General features: G+C 39.1%; 1 protein-coding gene across 1 annotated transcript; it reads right to left on the minus strand.

The window, feature by feature from the left end:
- Positions 1–22: 22 nt before the first annotated feature.
- LOC145463860 (kinesin-like protein KIF12) lies at positions 23–22,959 on the minus strand. The gene is made up of 25 exons (XM_081447654.1): positions 22,693–22,959; positions 21,943–22,527; positions 21,259–21,393; positions 19,529–19,607; positions 18,180–18,304; positions 17,809–17,884; positions 17,241–17,305; positions 16,738–16,828; positions 16,133–16,271; positions 14,020–14,111; positions 12,383–12,452; positions 10,087–10,170; positions 8,651–8,769; positions 8,049–8,153; positions 7,813–7,893; positions 7,304–7,418; positions 6,852–6,903; positions 5,032–5,103; positions 4,379–4,433; positions 4,216–4,268; positions 3,573–3,760; positions 2,990–3,136; positions 2,326–2,410; positions 1,039–1,310; positions 23–479 (listed from the first exon to the last, which is right to left on the minus strand). The coding sequence occupies exons 2-25, from the start codon at positions 22,080–22,082 to the stop codon at positions 364–366; spliced, it is 2,556 nt and encodes an 851-aa protein (XP_081303780.1). The 5' UTR covers positions 22,083–22,527; positions 22,693–22,959; the 3' UTR covers positions 23–363.
- Between the last annotated feature and the right edge of the window lie 357 nt (positions 22,960–23,316).

The following is a 23,316-nucleotide window of genomic DNA, read 5'->3' on the forward strand; positions in this document are numbered from 1 at the left end:
CCGTATAGCGAGAAAAAAACAATTTTTTTAACACAACGGATGCGTATATCTTTAATCTTCAAATAAATTTGATATAAACTTAATATCTTCATTTTCCTCTCTATACATCAGTGAAGAAATAAGTGGAAATATACTTAAAGTAAATAATTTTATGTACAGAAAATATACAAATATCAACTATCCTAAACGTAAAATACAATTCTTCCTCCCTCTTAAATTCATAACATTCCCCATCCACTGTTCCATTTGCAATAAATAAAAAAAAAAGAAATGAAACGAAGTCCTGAACATATACATCAAGATTTCCACGTATGGTGAATATGTGGGTGTTGTCCGGGGGAGGAGTGTAAGGGTGGGTGGGGGTCATCTGGGTGGGTTGTTGTTGTATCTCTTCTGAGCCATAAATCTGTGGTATTCTATCTGAGAGTCCAACTGCTCCAGTTCTTGCCTTGTACGTTCAGCAAGCTGGTGATTTCCAACTGCAATGAGAAATGTGCATGTCACGTTAACACACCGCGACTGGCATTTTGGTGGTCACGCAAAGCTACATTTACAAGGTTCGTACGACATACATGTAACGTTCTTACGTCGCTTAAGTTTTTTTGGTCACGCAAAACTACATTTACAAGGGTCGTTTGACATAAATGTGACGGTGATGCACCGTGACAGACAATGAATGGCTTCAATCGTTATTGGTCAAACGACGCTACACTTACCACGTTTGAAGGAGGCGCTTATCTACAACTTATGATAAACGCCCCCCCCACCCCACCTCAAATATAACTGTTTTTCTGCATTCCTCTTTTGCTGACAACTCAGGCAATAAAACCTGGGTCCTTCTACTTTGTCCAGTAAGATGGCCTCAAGGACAGATTTCTCAATATTTCGTTATTTACAGCAACAAGACCACCAAATTGATTACAACAGAGTGCTTTTCTGTTTCGGTCGCTAATAGTGTGTTTTTTAAAACTAAAGTACACTAGTGTTATTGAGCTGGACAAACATTTGTCAAGCATCCATCTCATTCAATACACGTACCTAGTGCAGGGTCGTACGTTGAAGGAATTCCATTAGCCACAGTCCACCCAGTGTTTGGATGGCCACCGTAACTTATCCCATCTATGTATGCGTTAGGCGGATTCACGTGTTCTACAGGGCCACTTTTGCGATTCACCTCATTGTTATGTGAATTCTTCCCTTCGTTTTCCTTGGTTTCTTTGGCTTTTTTTTCCTTTTGAGCGGCAAACATTCGAGCGTAGCTGTTAGCGGCTTTTTGAGGACGCTCGCTCACAGGAACCGATCTCTTCTTTCTGTTGATACATGGAAAATACGATACCAGAGTATTTCACAGTGAGATAAACGTGCAACAACTAAAATAGTGTTATATAGTAGCAACGCCCCAAAATACAGGGATCTTAACGTGCATAAAGTTTGTCAGGGAAAATTTGTCAAGGATGGTCAGTTTGCCCACCCTTGACAATGACACATGCAATTCCGTGCAGAAATAATGCTGGGGGAAGAAGACCCGAGTGTTTAAATCCATACAATGGCGCACTGTGTTTGGAAAGTGTGACATGTCCTCGATAACTCTGGCTATGTTAACCCTTTGAATACTAACTACGCATATATGCGTAATTAATGGTCGTGCTCTTTGTACCACTTGTGACGCCATCAATTTAAATGTCATCAGATATTCTTGAGAAGCAGATAGTAGTACTAGGCTTGGCCTTTCGGCACAATGGTCAGGTTTAGATATCGACGACATTCCGACGTCGCAAATCGAAAAACAACGTTATCAGTTTTGGTGCAAAGACGGTGGTAAAATGGTCCACAACGCTTATGATTGATCAAGGTCCATTTCTAGGCTTCGCCCGCAATAAACATCCAACTTTTCACTGCAGCCAGAAAGAACATACAATGCAAAAGGTAGCCAGTGTAAAAGGGCCGAGAAAAACAGAAAGGAAAGGGCCAACAAACAAAATTGAGAACGGTTAATGGCAAAAACAAAAAAGTCCAAATTTTGGCTTATGCGCATGCCCGGAATTGAAGTTTTGCTCAATTTTATACCTAATCCTCGAAATATCTCTCCTTTTAGTAAAGAAAAAAGCTTTTTATGCCAAAACTTAGGCTTATTTAGTGTCATGACAGCTAAAAAACCTGACTAAACGGTTAAAAACGGTATTTTTTGGCGAAAGTTTAGTATTCAAAGGGTTAAGGAATTTTCCCTTCACCTACTTACATAACCGAATATATCTTCAACTTATACGTTATCTTGATAGTAACGTTGAAGACAACAATCTGCTGAGAGTTATATCTGGTACTTACGTGCTAACTGTAGGTTTTGCCTTGTGTGAAGGGTCTGGGCCAGAGCGAGCCTGCGGTGCTTTATGGTGAAAGTTGTTGTTCGGCTCTACAAATGAATCAAATACAACATGAATAAGAGGAAGTGAGCAGAAATGGCAATGGAGTAAGATCTGAATCAAAGGATCTAGAATCTCGGAAACTCCTCGGTGTGACGCGAGAATTGCAGGATAATCGGAGAATAGCACTTGCAGGAGCGGCACAAAGATTTCCATCGAGAGGAGAGAGTATAAAAAAGACGTGAACTAAACGCAGCGCACTGAAATCGTGAAAATTTAACCAATGGATGATTGAAGTCAGGGAACAGATCAAGACCCTTAAGCCAAAATCCTTTTTTTTTTCTTTTTCTGCCAGTGAATTAACGAACAGTCCTAGCAAAGAAGTTGCTAAGCAACCTGAAGCAACACGACGTATCCCTATGACGTCAAGCTGGCGTAGCAAATTCACGGCTGAGCCTGTCCTTGGGCAAATTACAGATTGGATAACGGAAAGGAAATCGCAAAGGAAATCTTAGAAATTACCGAAGATTAACGAAGCTAAACCTGGGCGCATTTGTTCAATCAACTACTTGGTGAGGGACGACCTATGGGTTACAAGTTATTAGTAACATATCAAGTCCAGTTCTTACCAGGAGCCACTTCGCGATGGGGCACTTGAGTCTCCGGTATTTGCTGCCAGCCGCCCTGCCCAACAAAGTTTGGGTAAGGTCCGTTCTGAATTGGCGGGAATTTTGTGACTGGGTCTGACGTGGCGCGATGGTGATCCTTGGATTGCACTGAAACAGGAGTTAAAAAAAAAGCATTTGAGATGTATACGTGGGCACTTGCCTTGAAAATTTTCAGTCACTTTTTTGGCAGATAACTACATTTAAGCTTATTGCGCTCCACTCCGGATCGAGCGGTCTGGGTTCGAGTTCTGGCGGGGACAATTTGCTGTGTTCTTGGGCAAGACACTTTACTCTCACAGTCCCTCTCTCCACCCAGGAGTATAAATGGGAACCGACGAATTTAACGCTGGGGGTAGCCCTGCAGTGGATTAGCATCCCATCCAGGGGGGGGGGGGGGGTAGAAATGCTATAGAAAATGGGATAATCTCCGGCCTAATGAGCCACTTGGCTCGTATAGAGACTTTACCTTACATTTAAGACTAATCCTGTGATTTGTGTTTAGTTATCGTTGCACAAATGGCTATGAAAATGACTTCTCTCTTACTTGGCAAAGAATTTCTTCTTTCTAGGCGGCTCGGTTCCGATGCGACTTGCGAGGGCTGTGAACCAGCAGAGTGGCCTGGGAAAGCGTTCATAAAACGCTCCTCTGGGAGTGAACCGGTTCGTTCAACACCTCTTAGCGACTCCACACCAGATAAGGCCCTTAGGGACATCGGCGAAGATACGATCACCCTACATATGCAAAAAAGATTTTTATTTTACTTATTTTTAAAAATATTAAAAACAAACTGGCAAAGTTGACTAATATGAATAAGACAACTTGTTTTATACAATTGCAGGTTTAAGCAGAATTTCACTAATACTTGCAACAATTTCCTTCAAGAAATGAGGCGGTGCTACGTGCATGAGCGAGCACAGTGTTTCCTTTATTGAAAGAAGACTTGCTTATGACATCGATAAAGTGAAGAATCCATTTAAAAAAAGCGGGAAGAAAAAAAAACAGAGAAAAAGTGAAGACTGTGTAGTGTGGTGAAAATTTTACTTCGGGTATCAGTAAATAAAATAAAACGTTATGTCAAAGCAACTCGCCTTTTTCAAGCTTTCATCATTGGATTAGTCTCTCGTAGAGTTTGCATGACAAGCAAGTATGAAAAAGCTTGGGCTGAAGTGACCTCCATTGAACTAACCTTTCTAACTCTTCTAGTTTCTTGGAAAGCCGATCATTTTCTCTTGACAAAACCTAACAATCGACGAAACAAAGAAGGTGATTGATGGCATCTCTGTTTTAGAAAAAAAAAAGCCCCGTGACACAGCCAAGGCAGTGTCAAAATACATGCAGCTACTACTTACCATTTGTTGTCTCGAAACTTCTTCGCGACTTTGGACAAGTTCTACGTTTGTCGTTCTGAGAAGAAGAGAAAATGAGTCTTTTTTTCCACAAAATAACACATACTTTATCTACACTTTGTGAAGGGTTCTGACAGAGAGACAAACGAGTAACAAACTGTGTACGTGTGAGAGAATTGTTTTACAAACACCGTAGTGTTTGCCATTTCAATAGAACCAATATCCCTTTTACACCAATTGAACGCGGTTTGGTAAGACAAAGTTTAAAAAAACCCGAAATGAAGTACCAGGACAGTGGAGTCTTAATGTTACGAGAAGGAAAGAAATGAGTGAGTGAGTGGATGGATGAAAGTGGACGTATGGAGGGACGGAGGGAGGGAGGCAGGGAGGGAGAAACGGAGGGACGAATGAAGGAGGGACACAGGGAGGGATGGAGGGAAGGACAGATAGAAAGGGGGCCAGAGGGAGGGACGGAGGGACGGAGGGACGGAGGGACGGAGGGAAAGGAGTAGGGACAGGGGGCCGGAGGGACGTACGGAGGGAGGGTTGAAGGGCCGGAGGGAGGGTGGAAGAGAGGGACGGAAAAACGGAGGGAGGAAGAGAGGGCGGGACGGAGGGACGGATGATGGATGGATGGATAATGTACCGTGCCTTACCTAAGATGCTCGTTTTCCAACATGTATTCTTGCAGCATGTCGTACAGGCCAGAGTTTGCTCCAGCAGCGATACTACAAACAGCAACGAGCAAGGATTAGTATGATGAGACAAGAATCAACATACAACTACGATCATCAGTGACACTAGCTATAAAGCTTGAACGAAACCTGAAACTAGTAGTTTACTAAGATAGAAGAACGCCAAAGAGATAATAATAAACTATAACGGAACAAGGATGGTTAAGGATGGAGAAGATTAACACGGATTATAATAAAGTTTCCATATAACACGCGCTCTGATTGGCTGAAAGAGCGTGCTTTATCAGAGAACAGAGCACGGGCTGATAACGGTAAGTTGGCTTTCAAGTTTTTGCTTTGGAATTTTGACAAATTTGAACCAAATTAAACATCCCCTGTGATTCAGACAAACGCAATGGAAACGAGCTATTTGTCTGTAGTAAATATGGCTCACAGAGACCATTGTTAGCAACAGTAGTGTTAAAACTGTACTAAAATAACAAGTTTTGCTAGATTCCCGCCGCCAAAACACGTAGCGAAATAAACAAATTCTCAACCTAAACAGTGCTTCGATAAAAGACATTATATTTGTTACGAAGGCAGAAATTATACTTAAGAAGTAAAACAACGACAGAAAACAACAACTGAACTGTCTCTGTTGACGATGAAAAGCTTTATTTTTGTAAAAATGCTCAATTGCTCAAACAACACTTACATGTAGTGTAGTAACGCTCGTTCTCCGGTCATCTCAGCGAAGTGAACCGACGAGTGATCAGTGCAAAGCTTGCTCTGATATTCTCTTCTGTGCTCGGAGTAGAACCAGTGGGAGCCGTTTAGTCTTTCTAACTTTTACGCTAGCTCGGGCAATCTTGCTGCATGCGGCTACAAGCCGTAAATAACTGTAGCTCCGTTCAAATTCAACTCGGCATTTTGCATTTTCATCCGCAAGCTTTGAGCTCCGCGTTTCGTAATTTCCACTGGAAAAGTGCACGTTTTCATGGGCCACAATACGGCCGGATTCCTCTGGACTATAAACCTTCACCTGCCTTTAAATCCGTATTTAAAATTTAACTTAAAAGCGAACTTCGAAGGCATCGTTCTACTCTCGAAAGCCGCTGAAACTACTCGAAACTGAAAGCTTAGCTGATGTCCAGTTTGTGATTGACAGCTGTCGCTTCGTTAGCCAATCAAATTATTTGAACAATTCTAACAAGGATTGTGATTGGCTAATTTTAGCGTCCTTTATCAGAGAACAGTTCACGGCTAACGCCACTTTTGCTCGTTTGGAAAATAAAGTTTGGTTTGAAAATTCAGCCAAATGCGTGGGGAAATTATCGGATTCTTTATCATAAAACAAATAAAGAAGCCTCGACTGTGCTCTGTTCTGTTGTAAAGCACTTAGGAAGCGGTAGAGCACTCAAGAAGTAGGGAAAAACACTCGACTTCGTCTCGTGTTTTCCCCTACACTTCTTTCGTGCTCTACCGCTTCCTGCGTGCTTTACAACAGAACAGAGCACAGTCGAGGCTTCTTTATTTGTTAATTACAAACGACAAACTTGAAGAATTTAGGCTAAACTTTTCAAGTTGCAGAAACCGTACAGAGCTCCTTTCAAAGGGATCGCGGAAGATTTGACCCACAGTAACGCACTAGTAGCATTAACAGGCAGTTGCTTCCGTAGATTGCTAAGAACGTTTTAAGTAGTAGCATTACAGTTTGTTCTATCTATCTACTCTTGCGAAATGATATACATTCCAAAATGTTCCCCACACACTTTCTGTTGCAACAAAAGTGCATCTCTTACTTGGCAGTTGTGAGTCTCTGCTGCGAATCTTCAGGGACTTGTAGCTTTTTAACTGAAAAGGAGACCAACACAAATAAGACCTCAACGAAGAAACAAAGTGACGTTATGAACTCTGCAGCAGCTGTAACCTTTGACATTCTCCACATCTGTTAGAAATAGAGTAAACTGCGAAAGCTGTGCGTAAAGCTTATATTGACCCATGCTTACGCCATCACGCAAGCAAGCAAGCAAGCAAGCAAGCAAGCAAGCAAGCAAGCAAGCAAGCAAGCAAGCAAGCAAGCAAGCAAGCATTTTCTCTTCCCGATTCCGAACGGAGATTCATCTTTCACAAGTCGCCGTTGGGCCCTTGGGAAGGTGGTAACGGCTTTTTTCTAGATAACATGCATAACGGAAATTAAACAACAGTTGCTAAATGCTTCATCACGCGAGAGAATTCAATCTACTGTACACACCTGGTGGTGGCGAGGGAGGAGCAAGTTTCGGTGTACTGCCATTCTCTGTCCCAGTCGTTGTTTTACTCTCATTACTTGTTAGAGAGGTTTGTGACTCGCTGCTTGGTAATCCTAGCTACATGAAAGAGAAATAGCAAGTAAATTTCTTTAAACACCGTCGAATATTTTTGGTTAGATTCTTTTATATTTCGTAAGTAGTTCTGTGCGAGGGAAGGATTTGACAACGAGAAAATATGACTACACTTTCCGATTCTTGCTAAGCCAATTAGGGTAAAGATATCGGTGTTTCGTCCAAGCAGGGACAGAAACGACGGTTCGGGATTTTGGTCATGTGATTTTTCCCGCGCTTTTCTCTGGTTATATGTTTTCCCGCGCTTACCAACGGACGTGCGTTATCGCTTAAAACGAACGAACCAGAATATTACAACAGTCTTGACGTGTGCTTTAACCACGGAGAAGCAGACAACAACAAGTTTCATCTTCAGTGAAAAACGTTTTCAAATCATTACCTGTTGGCGGAAGTAAGCATTTTCAGTCCTTAACAACTTTATTTCCCGCTTAAGGCTCAGGATCAGTTTTTCTTTGGGGTCCTGAAAAATACACATACAAAGATATTCAATTAAAGTTGAGACTGCAAGAAAGGGAGCAAAGAAATTGTCTTGATAAAAGTGTAAATTCTCGAAACAAGTATCACAAGAAATTATGCAGACAATTAAGAGGAATTTGTGCATTGAAATAAACCTACCATCTGTACCACAGGTTTGTTTTTTATTCTCTTGGCTCTGTGAGCGTACCGTAAGGTGTTTAAGGTGTCCTGCACCACATAAGAAGATGGCGAAATACATGCGATCTGAAATTCAACAGAGAGGAAATATTAGCCCCTAACTAACCAAACGGGGGGAAAGTATAGTAATAAGAGGGTATGAAAGGTGTTTGATTGATAGCTGAGAATTCGTCCAAATTTTAAGTGTCAGCTCAGAAATGACTGTTCCAGTCAATGATAGTTTTTGGACAGAAACTATACTTAAGAGTGTCTGGAGCGGGATGAATTTCAATGGAGAGATGATATAGTCTTTAGAGGAGACTGATGCTGCACATAACTTGGAAAAGGCCGAAAATCTAACTAATAACTAAGACTCAAACACCCCAATCGAGACACGCGAATTAATATGAATTGACAGGGTACGATACAAAGAGCTTTTTAAAAACTCTTGGCTGATTCCCAAAAATTTTACTTGCACGAAACTACGTTTTTTAAGCAGTTGCTTAGGTCCTTTTCCCCCGTGGGAAATGGGCCCGGAAAAATGTTCAAAGTTAACTTAAACCATCTCAGATCTGGGGGCTCACCATGAGGGTGATACCATCACCACCCAGGCTGTCCGCCAGAAGCTTGGTCAGTTTGCTGTCACGGTAAGGTATGTGACTGTTCTTTTTCCTTGGGTCGCTCAAGGCAGAAATACAATTCCCTGTAACAAAACAGAACAAAACATTTCAAATCAGGGAAAATAATTTAAAAGGCTGTATGACGTTATCCTTTCCCGTCAAGACGGTGCATCTGTTCAGTAACAGATCACAAAAGACATCAAAATGTGGTAAGAACAACAGTGACACTTTTTTGTTCCCTCCCCATTTTGACGTCAGCTGTGACTAATTACTAAACAGACGCACGGAAACATGGAATCTATTAATTATACTAAATTCTCTTGGCCGATGATACGACACACTGATTTTCTACGCCTTCTTAATGACCCGCCCAAATACACAAGACCAGCAGCGGCAACAACAACAACAGCAACAGTGATAAGCTTAACAACTAGATTCCATGTTGTTTCAGGGTAGCTAAAGCACTGCCGCATTTTTCGTTTAATTCAAATTGTAGGAAATGCTCAAAATACTTGCTGTGGTGGCGTTACCGCAACTGTTGCGTGAGATAGTTTTCTTCTCTTGTTCTCAATGATCACGAAACAGAACACGATCAAAGATATTCATTTCAGGGTATTTTACATAACATAATGTTCACTGTAAATTGTGGGCACTTCACGATTATCATAATAAGAAACAAAAAAAATCTAGGAAACTGTCAGTAGCAAATCGTGTAATTAAATTTTATTTGGTAGAGTTAACAAATTCGCAAGGTCCAAAAAGATATTCAAACAATTTTAACAATTTGTAGGAAACCAGAGTACTTAGAGGAACAAAGAGATACAACATTGAGATATTGTGTATGCTAATTACGCCAAAACAGCGAATTTTACGTCGGCCATTTTCAGATCTTTCTCAAGGAACTTTCTCAAACTAGTTTAACTATAGAGGGAGATTCGATATGTACCAAAATTCAACCAATCGGCGAAAAAGCTCAACTTTGAAACTAAAGAGTCTTAACACTATGTAACAAAAACAAAATGACATAAGTCGTTCAAGCCGAAGCACACTAAGGTATGCATTTATTTAATTAACCCTTGCTCAGCGTCAATAAATCTTAATAATAATGCCAATGCCTCAAACGGTGTGGATGCAACTTAGCATGTACTTCAGCTTAAAGCGATTTACACAAGTCGAGTAAAGAAGTCAGACTTCAACACGTGGAGCTGGGAAATCGTTCAGTTTGACGAAGCGAAACACTGCCATAGAAACACACTCCACAAACTGCAACCGTGAAAATCCACACGTACACAAATGAATAAAAATTCATTACTCGTTTACACATCAGAAAAGATCTGTTTACCTTTAATTACTTTCCTACTCGAGACACGCCACGACAATAAAATGCAAAGCAAACTTACCCAACGTCAACAAACTCTTATTGATATTCTGCGACTCGGCGAACGTGCCTCCAACAGACTTGGTTTCTTTGACGCGCTCGCTCCCTGTAGAGAAAACGTTAAACACAAAACGTCTGTGACGAAAAGAACAGCTAAAACGACGTCTTCGGTTGTCAAGCAACAAAGAAATTGTAACTATAGTATTCTAAGAGATAACTGACCTCGTGCTAGAACACAGTCACGATGGTTCACTATGAATCCACGAACAAGAATTTCTCACGAATTTAGCTGCTTAAGTAGTTTCAAATATTTTTCAAAGTGGCATAAACTCTCCGAAAAGACAAATGTTCACACAGTTTATGAAGTGCGTGGTCGTTTACATTCGTGATGTCGATAGAAGAAAGCAAAAGAGACATCTGCATGTTAGAAAAATGTGTGGCCTCGTTCGTTTCGGTCAGTTCGCGTCTAATTCCCATCAAATCAGTTTTAGGATAACTTAATACTTACAAATACACTCCTGTGCTTGATAATTTGGTGCTTTAAGGTAAAAATAGGTTAAGGATTAAAGAGCCAACAACGATTTGTTCACTGTTTGGCGTACTCTTACAAAATTAAATGAATTTTACATATTTGACAAAGCGATCGTTCAACCGTACAATCTGACTCAATGAAATTTCATTAATGCAAACTCAAACAAAACGTTACTAGTGTCAACCGGAATGCTGTTTAAGTCATCTTGTTCAAGAATAATCATTTATGGATATCTAATTGAACTGCGATATTTATAACACAGGTTACTTTTGAACAACACTGAATTGTGATGACTCCGACTTTACTGACCAAGAGAACCAAACACGTCGCTGTCCTGTCTTGCTATGGGCATGATAAGAATTAAGGAAAGGCAAAGATACGAGGCATTTCTGTACAAGTTCAAAGTTCTCGCTCAAGTGGTTTTTCACAATGTGGCAGGTGTTGGTTTTGTTTGGCTTTTAACACTCTCTTAACCTATATAATTGCAGGTCGATACTATTTTTAAGAGATTACTCGATCTCTGAAAAAAAAAAAAAAAGCACAGCATAGGAGGAATAAACATAAAACATAATGCATAAATTTGCGCCCACTGACACGTCCAGTTTTTGGCGCAGCCATCTTGTGCGCGCGGCTTTCGCGCCTCGCTTGACAATCATTGATATATGTACCCAGCCTGTTTTTCTTCTTCAGTCTCCCAACTGTACAAACAATGAAATAAAGTTTGGAGGCTTTGTTTTTGTACGAGTTGACCTGAGCTCGATGTCAAGCTTTGGTTTTCATGTGTTTCAATCTTGTCTGCTCACTTCTATGTGAGTTGCTTGTGTTTCTTCAATCTTGTTCCATCATTTTAGAACATCAATCGTTTACGTACTAAAAGCAATACGAAATGTTCGCTTCCATATATATATCAAACTGGACGAGCCCGCGGATAATGCTACCAGTGTAAGGCCATTTAAAATCGATAAAGTGATTCAAAACTTTCTCAATATGAAAACAAAGCGACAAGGTCTCGGTTCACTTACTTCTAAGACAAGATTCTCTAGCTTACTATGAATACCATGTGAAAGAAACTGCAACTTGAATCGCGCAAAAGGGATCTCTTTACATTAATACTCGCTTTTCTGTGGGTTTTTTCTTTGAGTTTTCAAGGCGGAAAAACGTCATTTCGCGTCCGTGCATGACATGCTTCGGATACCGCATAGACGCGTCGGATGTAACGATAAAAAATTCTCCTCTCAAGTATGTCGGCGATACGTGGGAGGCGTGGTGGCCTCATGGTTAGTGCGCTCGACTCCGGATCAAGCGGTCCGGGTTCGAGCCCTGGCCGGGGACATTGCGTTGTGTTCTTGGGCAAGACACTTTACTCTCACAGTGCATCTCTCCAGTCGGGTGTATAAATGGGTACCGGCGAATTTAATGTTGGGGGTAACCCTGCGATGGACTAGCATCCCATCCAGGGGGGAGTAGAAATACTCCTGGTCGCTTCATGCTACAGAAATTGGGATAAACTCCGGCGTGATGGGCCACTTGGCTCGTATATAGACTTAATGTCGGCGATACATCAAAGATACACTGTACAAATCTCACTGAAAAGGGGCTTTCTGCGATAGCTAACAAATAGGCAGAGGATCGGTCTTATTCTGGTTGTATCAGCCGCGCGCACGAAAAAGCGGGAATTTTCACTCTCTCTTTTTGCAAGACAACAAGCCAAGAGGACACTTCCGTGTGATGTGAGTGAACTTTCAAACAAGGTTCACAGTCTCCTAGTCTGTTTTTATTTTCTTACCTGCTAAATCCACCAAGCTCAACTTGCCGTGTTTGACAACGGGGTAACCAGATTCGTCTTCCGGGTCGTTCTGAGAGAAAGATGGAAAATGCACTCGTTACTTACATCAGCAAACAACACTGAAAACAAATCCCCTACGCATTCAGTAGAATCACAGATAATCCCCAACGAAAATTAATCATTTGTAAGGAATGTTGACAATTTTTTTTAGCTTTTTAGCTCGTAGAATCTCCGCTTATTTTCGCAAAAGGGCAGGCCACATCCAAACCTACGTTTTAAAGAAATTTTGAAGTCTTGACACTTTTAGAATTAATAATCTTTTCTTGCGATTCGTCAACGCATTATGTTTAGAATTGGTTTCAAATTTCAAGTTTCCAAATGAAACGTTCATTGCATTTGTAAAACATTCACTTACTGTTACAACTTGCACAAAAGCCTTGTTATAAAACTCAAGTTTCACAAACTGGCTGAAAATTATTCGATCTCAAAATTGCTCGTTCACGTCTCTTCTGTCGTACGCCCAAATAAAAACGATCTTCTATATTTGCTCAAGTTTGTTCTTCATTATGCGTTGTTGTATTAGGTTAGACATTTTATGCAAAATATCTCCATTTGCCACTTGTAATTTACTTAGTCGTCTGGAAAGAAAACACATTTAATAAACTTTCAATCAGATATTCAATCTATACTAAAACTAAAAGAGCGCTCAAACTCTGAAAAAGTACGACAATTAGAAGTAATCTAAAACGGGTCCGCTTTCAGCTTTTTTAAAAGCTTTTAAAAAAATAATTTTAAAAAAAATAAAAACATATGATAGCCAAAGTCAGAAAATTGTGTAGGACGAAACAAACAAATAGTATTTTCACGTGATGTAGTTAATTGTTTCATTTACAAAAAGAAAATGATTGTTAATTTCGAAGATATGAAACAAATTCAACAACTTAACTACAGCATTTGTTTTCGGAGAAAGGAATATCTCTTAACAGCTAATTAGTTTTCACAAAGATGAAGACATTTTTTTCGTATCCGTTAAAAGCAATGGTGAAGGTCAGTATAACTCTCCCCAAAGTGGATCCTCTTTTGGAACCTCCAGGAAAATGAAAACGAGAAGGGATTAAATAAACAGTCTGGAGAAGATCAAACCAATTAAGAAGTTAGATCAAGATCTACTACAGTGTACCTTGCCCAAGATCAAGAGGAGAGAAAACTAAATGAAGCATGCTCCACGGGGTTTCAAAAGGGCATACAGCAATTTGAGCTGACTTTTTTGTTTAAATATTATTTTTGCAAATTCAACAGATAATAATTTAGTTTGGAAAACCCAGTTCGAAACATGCTGCGCTATTAGAATATTGCAACATTTCAAGACGTTTGTGTGGCTAAGTGTCAAGTTTTGCCACCTAGCATCTTCAAAGAGCATGTAAGTTCCGTTCTTTTTTGCCACAGTAACTGAATGGCACAATTATTATCCATTTTATTATATCTATACGTTTGCTACTCCCAGCGTCCCAGGTAGATGCTCTGTGGACTTGCCACGCAATCTTTTTTACCCTGAACGTTTTTCAGACTAAACATTTTTGAAATTCAACGAACGATCAATTAAGAATAGATGGTCCAGCTGAGGGAGTAGTACTTACTGATTCAATATCAATGTAAACTGTAAGCATACTGTGACTTCTGCTGGAATGATCATTCATTAAATGTGAACCCACTTGTCGATTACTCAATCCTGAAAAAGAATAAAAAATGTTTACAAAAATGTTGACTTTAGGGGGGTAGGATACCCTCAAATGGACCAAAAAGTTTGTTTAAATATGGTAAAGAAAGATCAATTGTGTGCTATTGGGCTCAAGAAGAAAAATTAAATTTCTAGAGTTTTACTCAAAATGGTTGCTATGGAAACCAGCCACAACCTTTTGAGGTAGTGTTTTATAGTATTGACGCCAACACTTCCTGCTCTTTTACAAAACTAGATTTGACGGTCAAATAGGCATATCGTGTAAGTTTCTGTTTTGTTCTGTGCAATGAACCTAAGTTTTGACAGTTAACTCTTATTTTCAGTGCTTTTTACAGGCTTTATTTGCAAATAACCTTATTTTTTACCACACCCAGTGGACAAATCATCTCATGTCACGTGACAGACCTTAAAATGTTATGATTTTTTTGGTTTATAACATCACGACACTATTGGTCTTTGATGAGCCCAAGTTTCGGGAATTCTACTTAAAAACCTTGCAAAGTAGAAATGTTGGCGCGAAGTCAGTCGGTACAAAAGTAAACTTTTGAGAAAAATGCACTTTAAGTTTCTTACACAAAGTATTAAGCATTTAACGAGCCACAAATAGCAGGGGGGTGCAGATTGGATCTCGGGGGAGGGGGTGCAATGGTTGTTCTATTTTGTAGAAAGTTACCACAGTTGTGGGAAATATTCCTTTTCATAAGGGAAATGAATGAGCCTGTGATGGCAATTTGAGGCAAAGCTTTTGACAAATAATTATACCAATCAAGTTGTGCATGTCTTAAAAGTTTTTTTCTAAATAGTTTTGTTCATATTAGTTAAAAATAATCTATCTTTTTGGTCACGTTCTTACAGTAAACAGTCGTTGCTATGGCCGTTGCTCCGTGAAAAAAAACGTATACCACTGTGTACTTTCCTTAAATTTCACACTCATCTGGTAGGAAATTCGACAAGATTGTTTCAGAGTTTTTTTGACAAGTCGTCAAGGGTCTTAAGCCTGGTATTTTCAAGAAATTGAATTTTTCATGAACATCGCCATATTTTAGGGTATCCTACCCCCTTAAAGCTTGTCAAACATGGAGGATGAAGAACACAACTACTGTTGCAAAAGATTAGAAAAGAAGTGTGAGTGCAGCAAAAAGTAGGACATAGGAGTTTAACATTTGACCATGGCTTGAAAAACAATTGAATACCAGTTTTCCCTTAGGACGGGGACAATGTGTTGTGTTCTTGGGCAAGACACTTTACTCTCACAGTGCCTCTCTCCACCCAGGTGTATAAATGGGTACTGGCGAATTTAATGCTGGGGGTAACCCTGCGATGGACTAGCATCCTATCCAGGGGGGAGTAGAAATATTCCTAGTTGCTTCATGCTATGGAAACCGGGATAAGCTCTGGCCTGATGGGCCACTTCGCTCGTATGCAGACTTTACCTTACCTTACCTTGCCCTTGGGTGAAGCAGCTCTCAAATTTTGCTCGTTCTGGGCAAGAATTAGTTTACTTTTTTATTCTTACTTAGAAGAAGACTTGCCTGGGCCTTTGCCCATTGAGTAAGTGAGAATGAAATGTTAATTGTTCAACAGGAAAATCTACTTGTCTGGGATGACCATACGGCACTTTTTTAGAATCCTACTGCCTACACTGCAGAATGTAGCTTGCAAATGGAGAAACAGAGGAGTGTAAGGGAGGGGTACTACTGACACAAGGGAGGTTGCCTACCCCCTAGTCACTCTCCTCCACCTGCCCCACCTTCGAGATCAAAGACTGAGAGGGAGTAGTATCAGAAGAACTTGACCAATAGTTAACTGAAATTTATACCAGTATACAAATTCTCCTTACTTGTCTCCAGAAATTTCTTTATAGTAAACAAGTTGGAAGAATTTGTTAGTACATCAAAACAATTTTCCCAGGGTGGCCATTATCATAATTCTCATGAAATGTATGCCTGATTTTGTATTGATATTCTAGAGAGAAATTAGAAGTTGATCATACTATGATGGTGTGACCATACCTTCCTCTAACACAGCTGTAAGGTCATCCAGTGCGTCACACTCCACAAAAAACAAGTTTTCTACATAGAAGCCTCTGTCCCTGGCCCAGCGCACAGGAAGGGAGTCTCTTGCTCTGGAGGGGTTGAGTAGATCCTGCACCTGTTATAAACAAAGGATAGCATTTACAACTATTTTTTAAACACTTGTATCCACTATGATGTAAATAAAATTGTTGATAAATTATCCAATCAAGTTGGGGCAAGTGCAAAAGTTCATAGTTTTGGTGAAATATTCTCCATTGTGTTTTCCAGAAAATATCCATACCCCTCCCTCCCATCCCACAGGAATTCCAATTTTGGATCTTTAAAACTTTTGGCTTTTGATCCCCCCTGCTTCATCGATGGAATTTTCAAAAACCCTCTTTTAGGTTGGGCATGGACATTTTCTGAAACCACAACAAATGAATCCAACAAATAAATAAAACCAACCTTCACGTAAACATGGTATACCTTACACTTGGGCAGATACACAATGCTACCTTTAAAGTTTTAATGTTTTCTTTCGTGAAATTACAATATAGTAACTACAACTTAACATGTACAAATAACATTTGAAAGGCTTGTACCTTTTCATTATACACTTCCAAATACGAAGCTTTGAGCATATACACAACATCTGAACGATTATCCATTAGCTCAAATAAATAATGGAAAGACCTGAAACAATAAAACAATAATCAAATAAAATAATATTAAGCTCCATACTTCCTGCACATTATCAAGATTGCAATATTTATTTTTTCACACATTTTTAGTGACACTCCCCCATCTTACAGTTAACTTAAAATGGGGGACTGTCAATCAATACATGTACCCCACTACATACCACCCATACCTGATCTCAGACTTTAAAGTCATTACAGACCTAGAAGGCTAAAGTGACAACCTTGAAACCAAAACATAAGTGGTCAGAACATTGGATCTTAGAGTTGTTAAATCCATGGAAAATCCCAAATGGAAAAGCCGACTCCAGTTTGAAAATTACCACACTACATGCAATAGCCCCCCCCCCCTTCCCCCCACTCAACTCACCCCTAGAGTACAATCATTGTACATATGAGATACAAACCTTTCAATCAGTCCTTGCATGTCTGGATCAGGAATAAACTTGTCCTTGTTAGCCACAGGGCCTTCCTGTAATGTTCAAATACAGTAAGTTCATGTTTTCTTTATTATATCTATGATTGTACATATAGTTAATCAACTCAGTTCACATAGGTCAACTTGAAACTTTCTACAGTAGGAAAAATTAAAGTCACCTCAAATGTAACTGTATCTTAAGTAATTAAACTGGTAAGTCTGATCCAACCTTTGGGATAAAAAGAGCTTGATGGCTCATCAGTACACAACCTGTGAGCAGTTAGTTTCTCCTATACGCCAAACAAGGGAGAATTCTTGTTAAAACCGCAAGTATGCAAAAGTACTACTGAATGGTTTGAGCTTAACAATTTATTAACTGACACCATAGTCGTGTATGCATCACAATGAACAAGTTCTGCCATCTGATTGATTTTCACTGTCTGGGTGGCCCTGGTTTCAGTAAACGAACTGCAAATAAACTTTGAAAAACTGCTGTCCTTTAATAAGTTGCCTAAAGTCCATTGTATCACAGTATTTATACAAGAAAAAACATTTACCAGATTTAGTGGGCCGGTGATGGTGTACGTCTTCCCTGATCCAGTCTGACCATATGCAAAGGCTGTACAGGAATACCTGAAACAACAAAAAGTTACATTGTTAGTTTCTGAGTTTTACTAAGGACAGTAAAACATCTTTAAAAGTAAATTATGCCTTCTTGGACTCTCAATTTCCTTTGCGAGGCTAAGAAATTCGTGGTCTCATAGAATAGTAATTAGTCTTATTGCCCAGAAGGGTCTTGAATTTGAACCATTTGGGATCCTAAGAAAGGAAGAACGGCCATCCCTTTTAGAAGAGAAGGGCAATTGTAGAAACTGAAGATAACCAGGTAGATTTACAGATTTTCTAGTAAACCCCCCCTGGTACCAACCCTTCTAAAGCCATCTCCACCAAGTGTTTAATGCCACATCCTTCAAATATCTCCTCCTGTGAGGTCTCTTCACCAAATGCTTCATTGAAAGTAAAAGGCTTGATCTGGCCAAAGCTGTTGTCAATCTGCAAAGAACAAGTCTCCACACTTGAAAGATTTGCATGTTATGCATATACACTAAAACTACTTAAGTAGTAGAATTTTACTGTATAGTAATCCAAATGCTAGCTGCAATCTGATCGGCTGTGATAAGCCATCGTATCCTATCAGCCATTAAGTGCGCAGTGGCTGTAGGTCGTCTGAAATAGCAACATTTTATTGTTTTTCTCAAGTTTCAGAGTAGCTGATGTAAATATTGCATGTGAATATAAGGAAGAGCTGTAAATTACCAGTAGTGTCCTTTCTCTGTAAGAAGCATACTGTAAATTTGTTGTATGTAATGTGTAGATTGTAATGCGTAGATACGCAACTCCGTAGACTGTTTTTGACTGTTTTGTAACCATGGTCTAAGTTAAATTGTAATAACATTAGTATAGGTAATCATATGGTTTCGAGTTCAATTTGGAATTAACTTGCATGAGTGAGTTTTTCAAAAAGCTGAAATTGCACGAGCTGCTTCAGTGAGTGAAAAAATTTGCTTGGAGGAAACGCCAGAAAATCTTACTTGAGGCCATTTTTTCTCATTTGAGAAAACTTTTTTCAAAGTTTCCGCACTAAATTTTCATCATCATTTTATGTGATATCATTGGCTTAGAAAATTTCCTATTTTCTTTTAGCTAATCACAATCTAGAATTGCGATGTGTAATTTGCACTGGTGTTACACTTTTAGCACTGGTGTTACACTTGAACTGCACTGCTCTCAGCCAATCAGAATCGAGTAATTTTTTCATGTATATTATTATTGTAATTGTTTGAGCAATTAAAAAAAGAAAGTTTCAGAGGAACATTCACAAACAAATGGATGATTTTTTTAAATACATGCATTTGTTGAAAAGAACAAAAGAAGGATATGCAGGGTTTGTTGATGTTAAAATCTAAAAAAAAAATATTGTTAAAATATCTGATGCATGTATTCATAACTGCAAATATCAACCAACAATTCAGTCTCTCTTGTTTTTATTAATGGAAATTTCAAAGAAATCTGGATAACTGAATGTTTGGATAACAATGAACCATAAAAATTCAAATTAGTCCATCATTCAAAGTATTGAAATTTGATGACCTATCAGTTTCTTCTACCATATAACCTTTAGTGAGAGTCTGAGGTTATATAAATCCCCCCCCCCCCCCCCACTAACACCAGAACCACATTCGCCATGCACTCAATGAAACAGTAGAGATAACTCACCCAAACTGCTCCATCACCTGGCAGCTTGATAATGTTCTTGTCTCCTCTTTCCTTCTCAAAAGGATTTAAAGGACGTGCTCTAAAAATGAGAGACAATAGTATTATGAATGAAAGAGGACCGCCTAGGGTAAAAGACCAACACACAATAGTGTACATTGAGAAAAGTGGTAGGAGAATTGGGCAAAAAGAAGGGTACTTTCTTGCATAAAAATAGCCTGTCATATAAATGCAGGTGTATTTTTGCATGCAAGTATAAATTTGATCAAGTGAATGCCACATCTTGGATTCAAATTTGGAAAAGGCTTGGGACGAGAAAGGCATTCGAGGGAGTAGGAGTGGGGCTTAAAGAGGAGTAAGGGGGAGGGGAAGGAAAAATACCTCCTTCCATCCCCACCCCCTCCCCACCCACTTTTCCTAATATAACATCGCATTGAATCTACTTGATATGCGCTTATACCGATAAGTTGCAAGCGCACCTTGCACATGCGCAACGCTTACACTGCAAGCTGGCTGGCTTTAGTTATTACGTGAAATTTTGGTGACACTTTAATTTACTGAATTTAGTGACTTTTCTCAAAATTGTTAATTAAAATTAAAATGCACCAAAATTTAGATCATCCCTAAATTGGAGTGAGTACAATAAGAAATTCCGCTATCTGGTCAGTTTCACACAATAATGCTATTTGACAGTCGATTACGACATGTATCAGATGTCTCCTGCACATTTCAGTCATTTCAGCTTGACAACTGAAGTGGATCCTTTGCTAGTATTAAATTTTGCATTCCCATGTGAACTCTGCAGTTTCCATGTTTATAAAGAGTTTAAATGAAGCTATTGACGTTTATGATTTTATCACATAAATGTTCTATTGTCATCGTAAAAGTTTCAAATACCTTAATTTGCCAAAGTTTCAGTTCACAAAATCACAAGAATTTAGTGACTTATGTTACAAAATTTACAAAAAACTGCCAAATCAAAGTGCTGCTTAATAAGGATTTTTCAAAATCATTTAAGTAATGTGTCGGCAAAATTTTATGTAATAAGGCAGGTCCCCTTGATGGTGAATCCTTTCTTGCCTTAAGAGGGGGCTGGGAAGGGGGAGGGGCAAAATGTTGACCCTTACAAAGAAAAATTATGTCTAATGCACTTCGCGAGAAAAAAAGTTAGCAGATACATGCATACAGAGGACCATTTTTGACAGGGTCTTTAGATCTACAAGTACCGAAAGAGAATGTGTTTTCCCTTAAGGTCAGAATGTACTTTTAGAGTGAAATTAGGTAATTACAGGTGGTAAATCAAATAAAATTAAATGAAAACTCACAATTAGGTAAATCATTAAATTAAAGAATATTTTTTGCAGATGATGTTCAGTAAAACAGTCAACTTATTAAAAGACTTTTTTTCCATAAAACTTGTGTTATCAGCCTCAATCTTCACTGATACATCAGCTGGCTTGATTTGGTCTTGGAAGATAACACGTCCAGAGTCTTGATAATTCATATCACTCTCAAACCTTATAAAGTAAATAATGATTTAATAGTCAATCATATTATTTCATCAAAACTCAAGTGAACTTCGTGATCTTTGAAGCTGTGCGGCGCAATTTTTGATAGGCCGCGACAATTAACCAGATCAAACATATGAGGAGGCAGTCACGACAAGTTCGAAATAATAACCTTCAAAGATATTAGCGAAATGTAAACATCCGATCTCAATTTAATTTACCAACCTTGCCACAACACGGACGTTGTCCAAAGCTTCGGTTTCGCCATCGCTTTCTGTAGTTGTTGTTAAACGACTAGATAACCCTGAACCCAAAGTAGAGGAGCGAGAAGATCTTGCCGAAGTCGATTCGCTTGAGGCGCTAGTGAAACAAATGTAAACAGTGTTTTCATGTTTTTTCATTTTACTTTCAAATGAGGCCTTACTAAATTGCAGAATTTCTTAGCTATTCGCTAATTTCCTGCATAGTAGGGTAGATAAAAGAGTAGGCGTTGAGGCATACATTTCGAGACCAGTCAGCTTGAAAAAATTTAGCCTTTATATTTAAGCAACGGTGTTGTTGTTGAAGAACTCCAGCTGCTTTCGTTGTGTTAGCAATCATATCTCGATAAACAAAACTTAAGCTTATGCAGCTGTGAACCAACGCTAAGTTTAAAGAAAATAAACTGTAATTTTTCAATGACATCTCACACAAAGGAAACTTGGTGAATCTAAAAAAAAATAATTTAAAAATAAGAGATCATGCGGGCAAAAAATGCCTACCATTCAGCAAAAATTCGAGCAGTTTTTTCCCTGACAAGCCCACGATTGATCGCAAAAAAGAAATTAGGGGTACTGTGATTAATAAAACGTCTACTTAATAAACATATTTTCATTTAGTACATAAACGTTCCAAAACTGATTAACTTACCCGTTAACCGATAGAGTATCGCTTGGCGAGTCCGAATCGTAGAATGGCGACCTTTCCCCCGCGGAGGTTGTGTACAACTCGCCTCGAATTTTGCGGGTATTGTACGAATTCGGTTGTACCATCTCATGGCTCTTCGCCATGCCACTTCACGAACAATTATAACAATTAACACGGGCCATTAAACACGGAAGGAAGATAAATTTGTCTTGAAAACCAGCTGAGAAGATTTCAACGTGGAATATGCATCACCGTCGATTCTTGAAATCTGATCCACTTGTTTGTATTATTGACGCGCTCGTATCGTCAAGTGTTCGTCTTTTGCAGGTCTCTCTGTAGGCAGAGGTTTTACTAGCGAGGCAGAGGTTAAATCTTTTGTTTACTTTGCTTGTTAAACTGAAATTTTCAGCTTCCGTTAACGTGAAAAGATGATGTCAAAGCTGTGTGTTCTTCAAACGTGTCGAGCGAAGCAGGTTCGCGTATAAATCTCGTTTCCTGCGTGCACGCGACGCCGTCGATTCAACTTCGTTTGAGTCTATTTCCTTAGAAACATCACTCTTCTTAGAGTGACGCAGTCCAACACAAAGCCTGCAAGGTGATAACAGATTGCCAAACTCTCAGAAATGCTGATTAGCTACAATAGCAAGCACAAAAACTGGGAAACGATATCTTGGGCGGAAATTAGCAGGGCCGTTTCACGTGCTAAAATAATCACTCCCTTGGGAAAACACAAATGCGCGAAAATTATCTTACTTATGTTGTTGACAAACGCACACAAAAGACTTGTGGCGTTACCTTTGCAATTATGAATGCCGAGTACAAAGGATGATGCACACAGCTCTACAACAAAAGCACCACAACTTCACTCTAACAATAGCCGGTATCACAATCACCGTTACCATAGGAACACATAGTAGCTGCAAAGCGTGGCCAAACAAATTAGTTTCTTTTGGAAATCTCTGTTCATTGGCGGTTTGAAAAAAAAATACACATTTGTGCAATTTTGAACTTTGGATCATCGTGACTTCTCGTGGAATGGATGTAGTCTTTATTCTATTTTAATACCATTTTAATAAGCAGACTAAATCAACTAGTAAGCCAATTTTATTTCCTTTTAAGTTGATTTTGTTTGTTTTGACTAACCATGAATGACACTTTAAAACAGGTTAAATAACACTACATTCTTCTCGTTAATCTCTTTGACATGTAAATTTTGCTATCAACCCTGTATATATTTAAAAAAATGATGTTCACTGTATTACATAACAAAGATAGAAATCGCCATAGGAAATATACACAAAACAACAAACTGTGAACTAAAGAGCCTGCGGTTTATTTTCACTTTTTGGAAAAAAATGACGGTTCTTATACCTTGCC

Source organism: Orbicella franksi, chromosome 12 (genome assembly GCF_964199315.1).
Source record: "Orbicella franksi chromosome 12, jaOrbFran1.1, whole genome shotgun sequence".
Classification (NCBI taxonomy): Eukaryota; Metazoa; Cnidaria; class Anthozoa; order Scleractinia; family Merulinidae; genus Orbicella; species Orbicella franksi.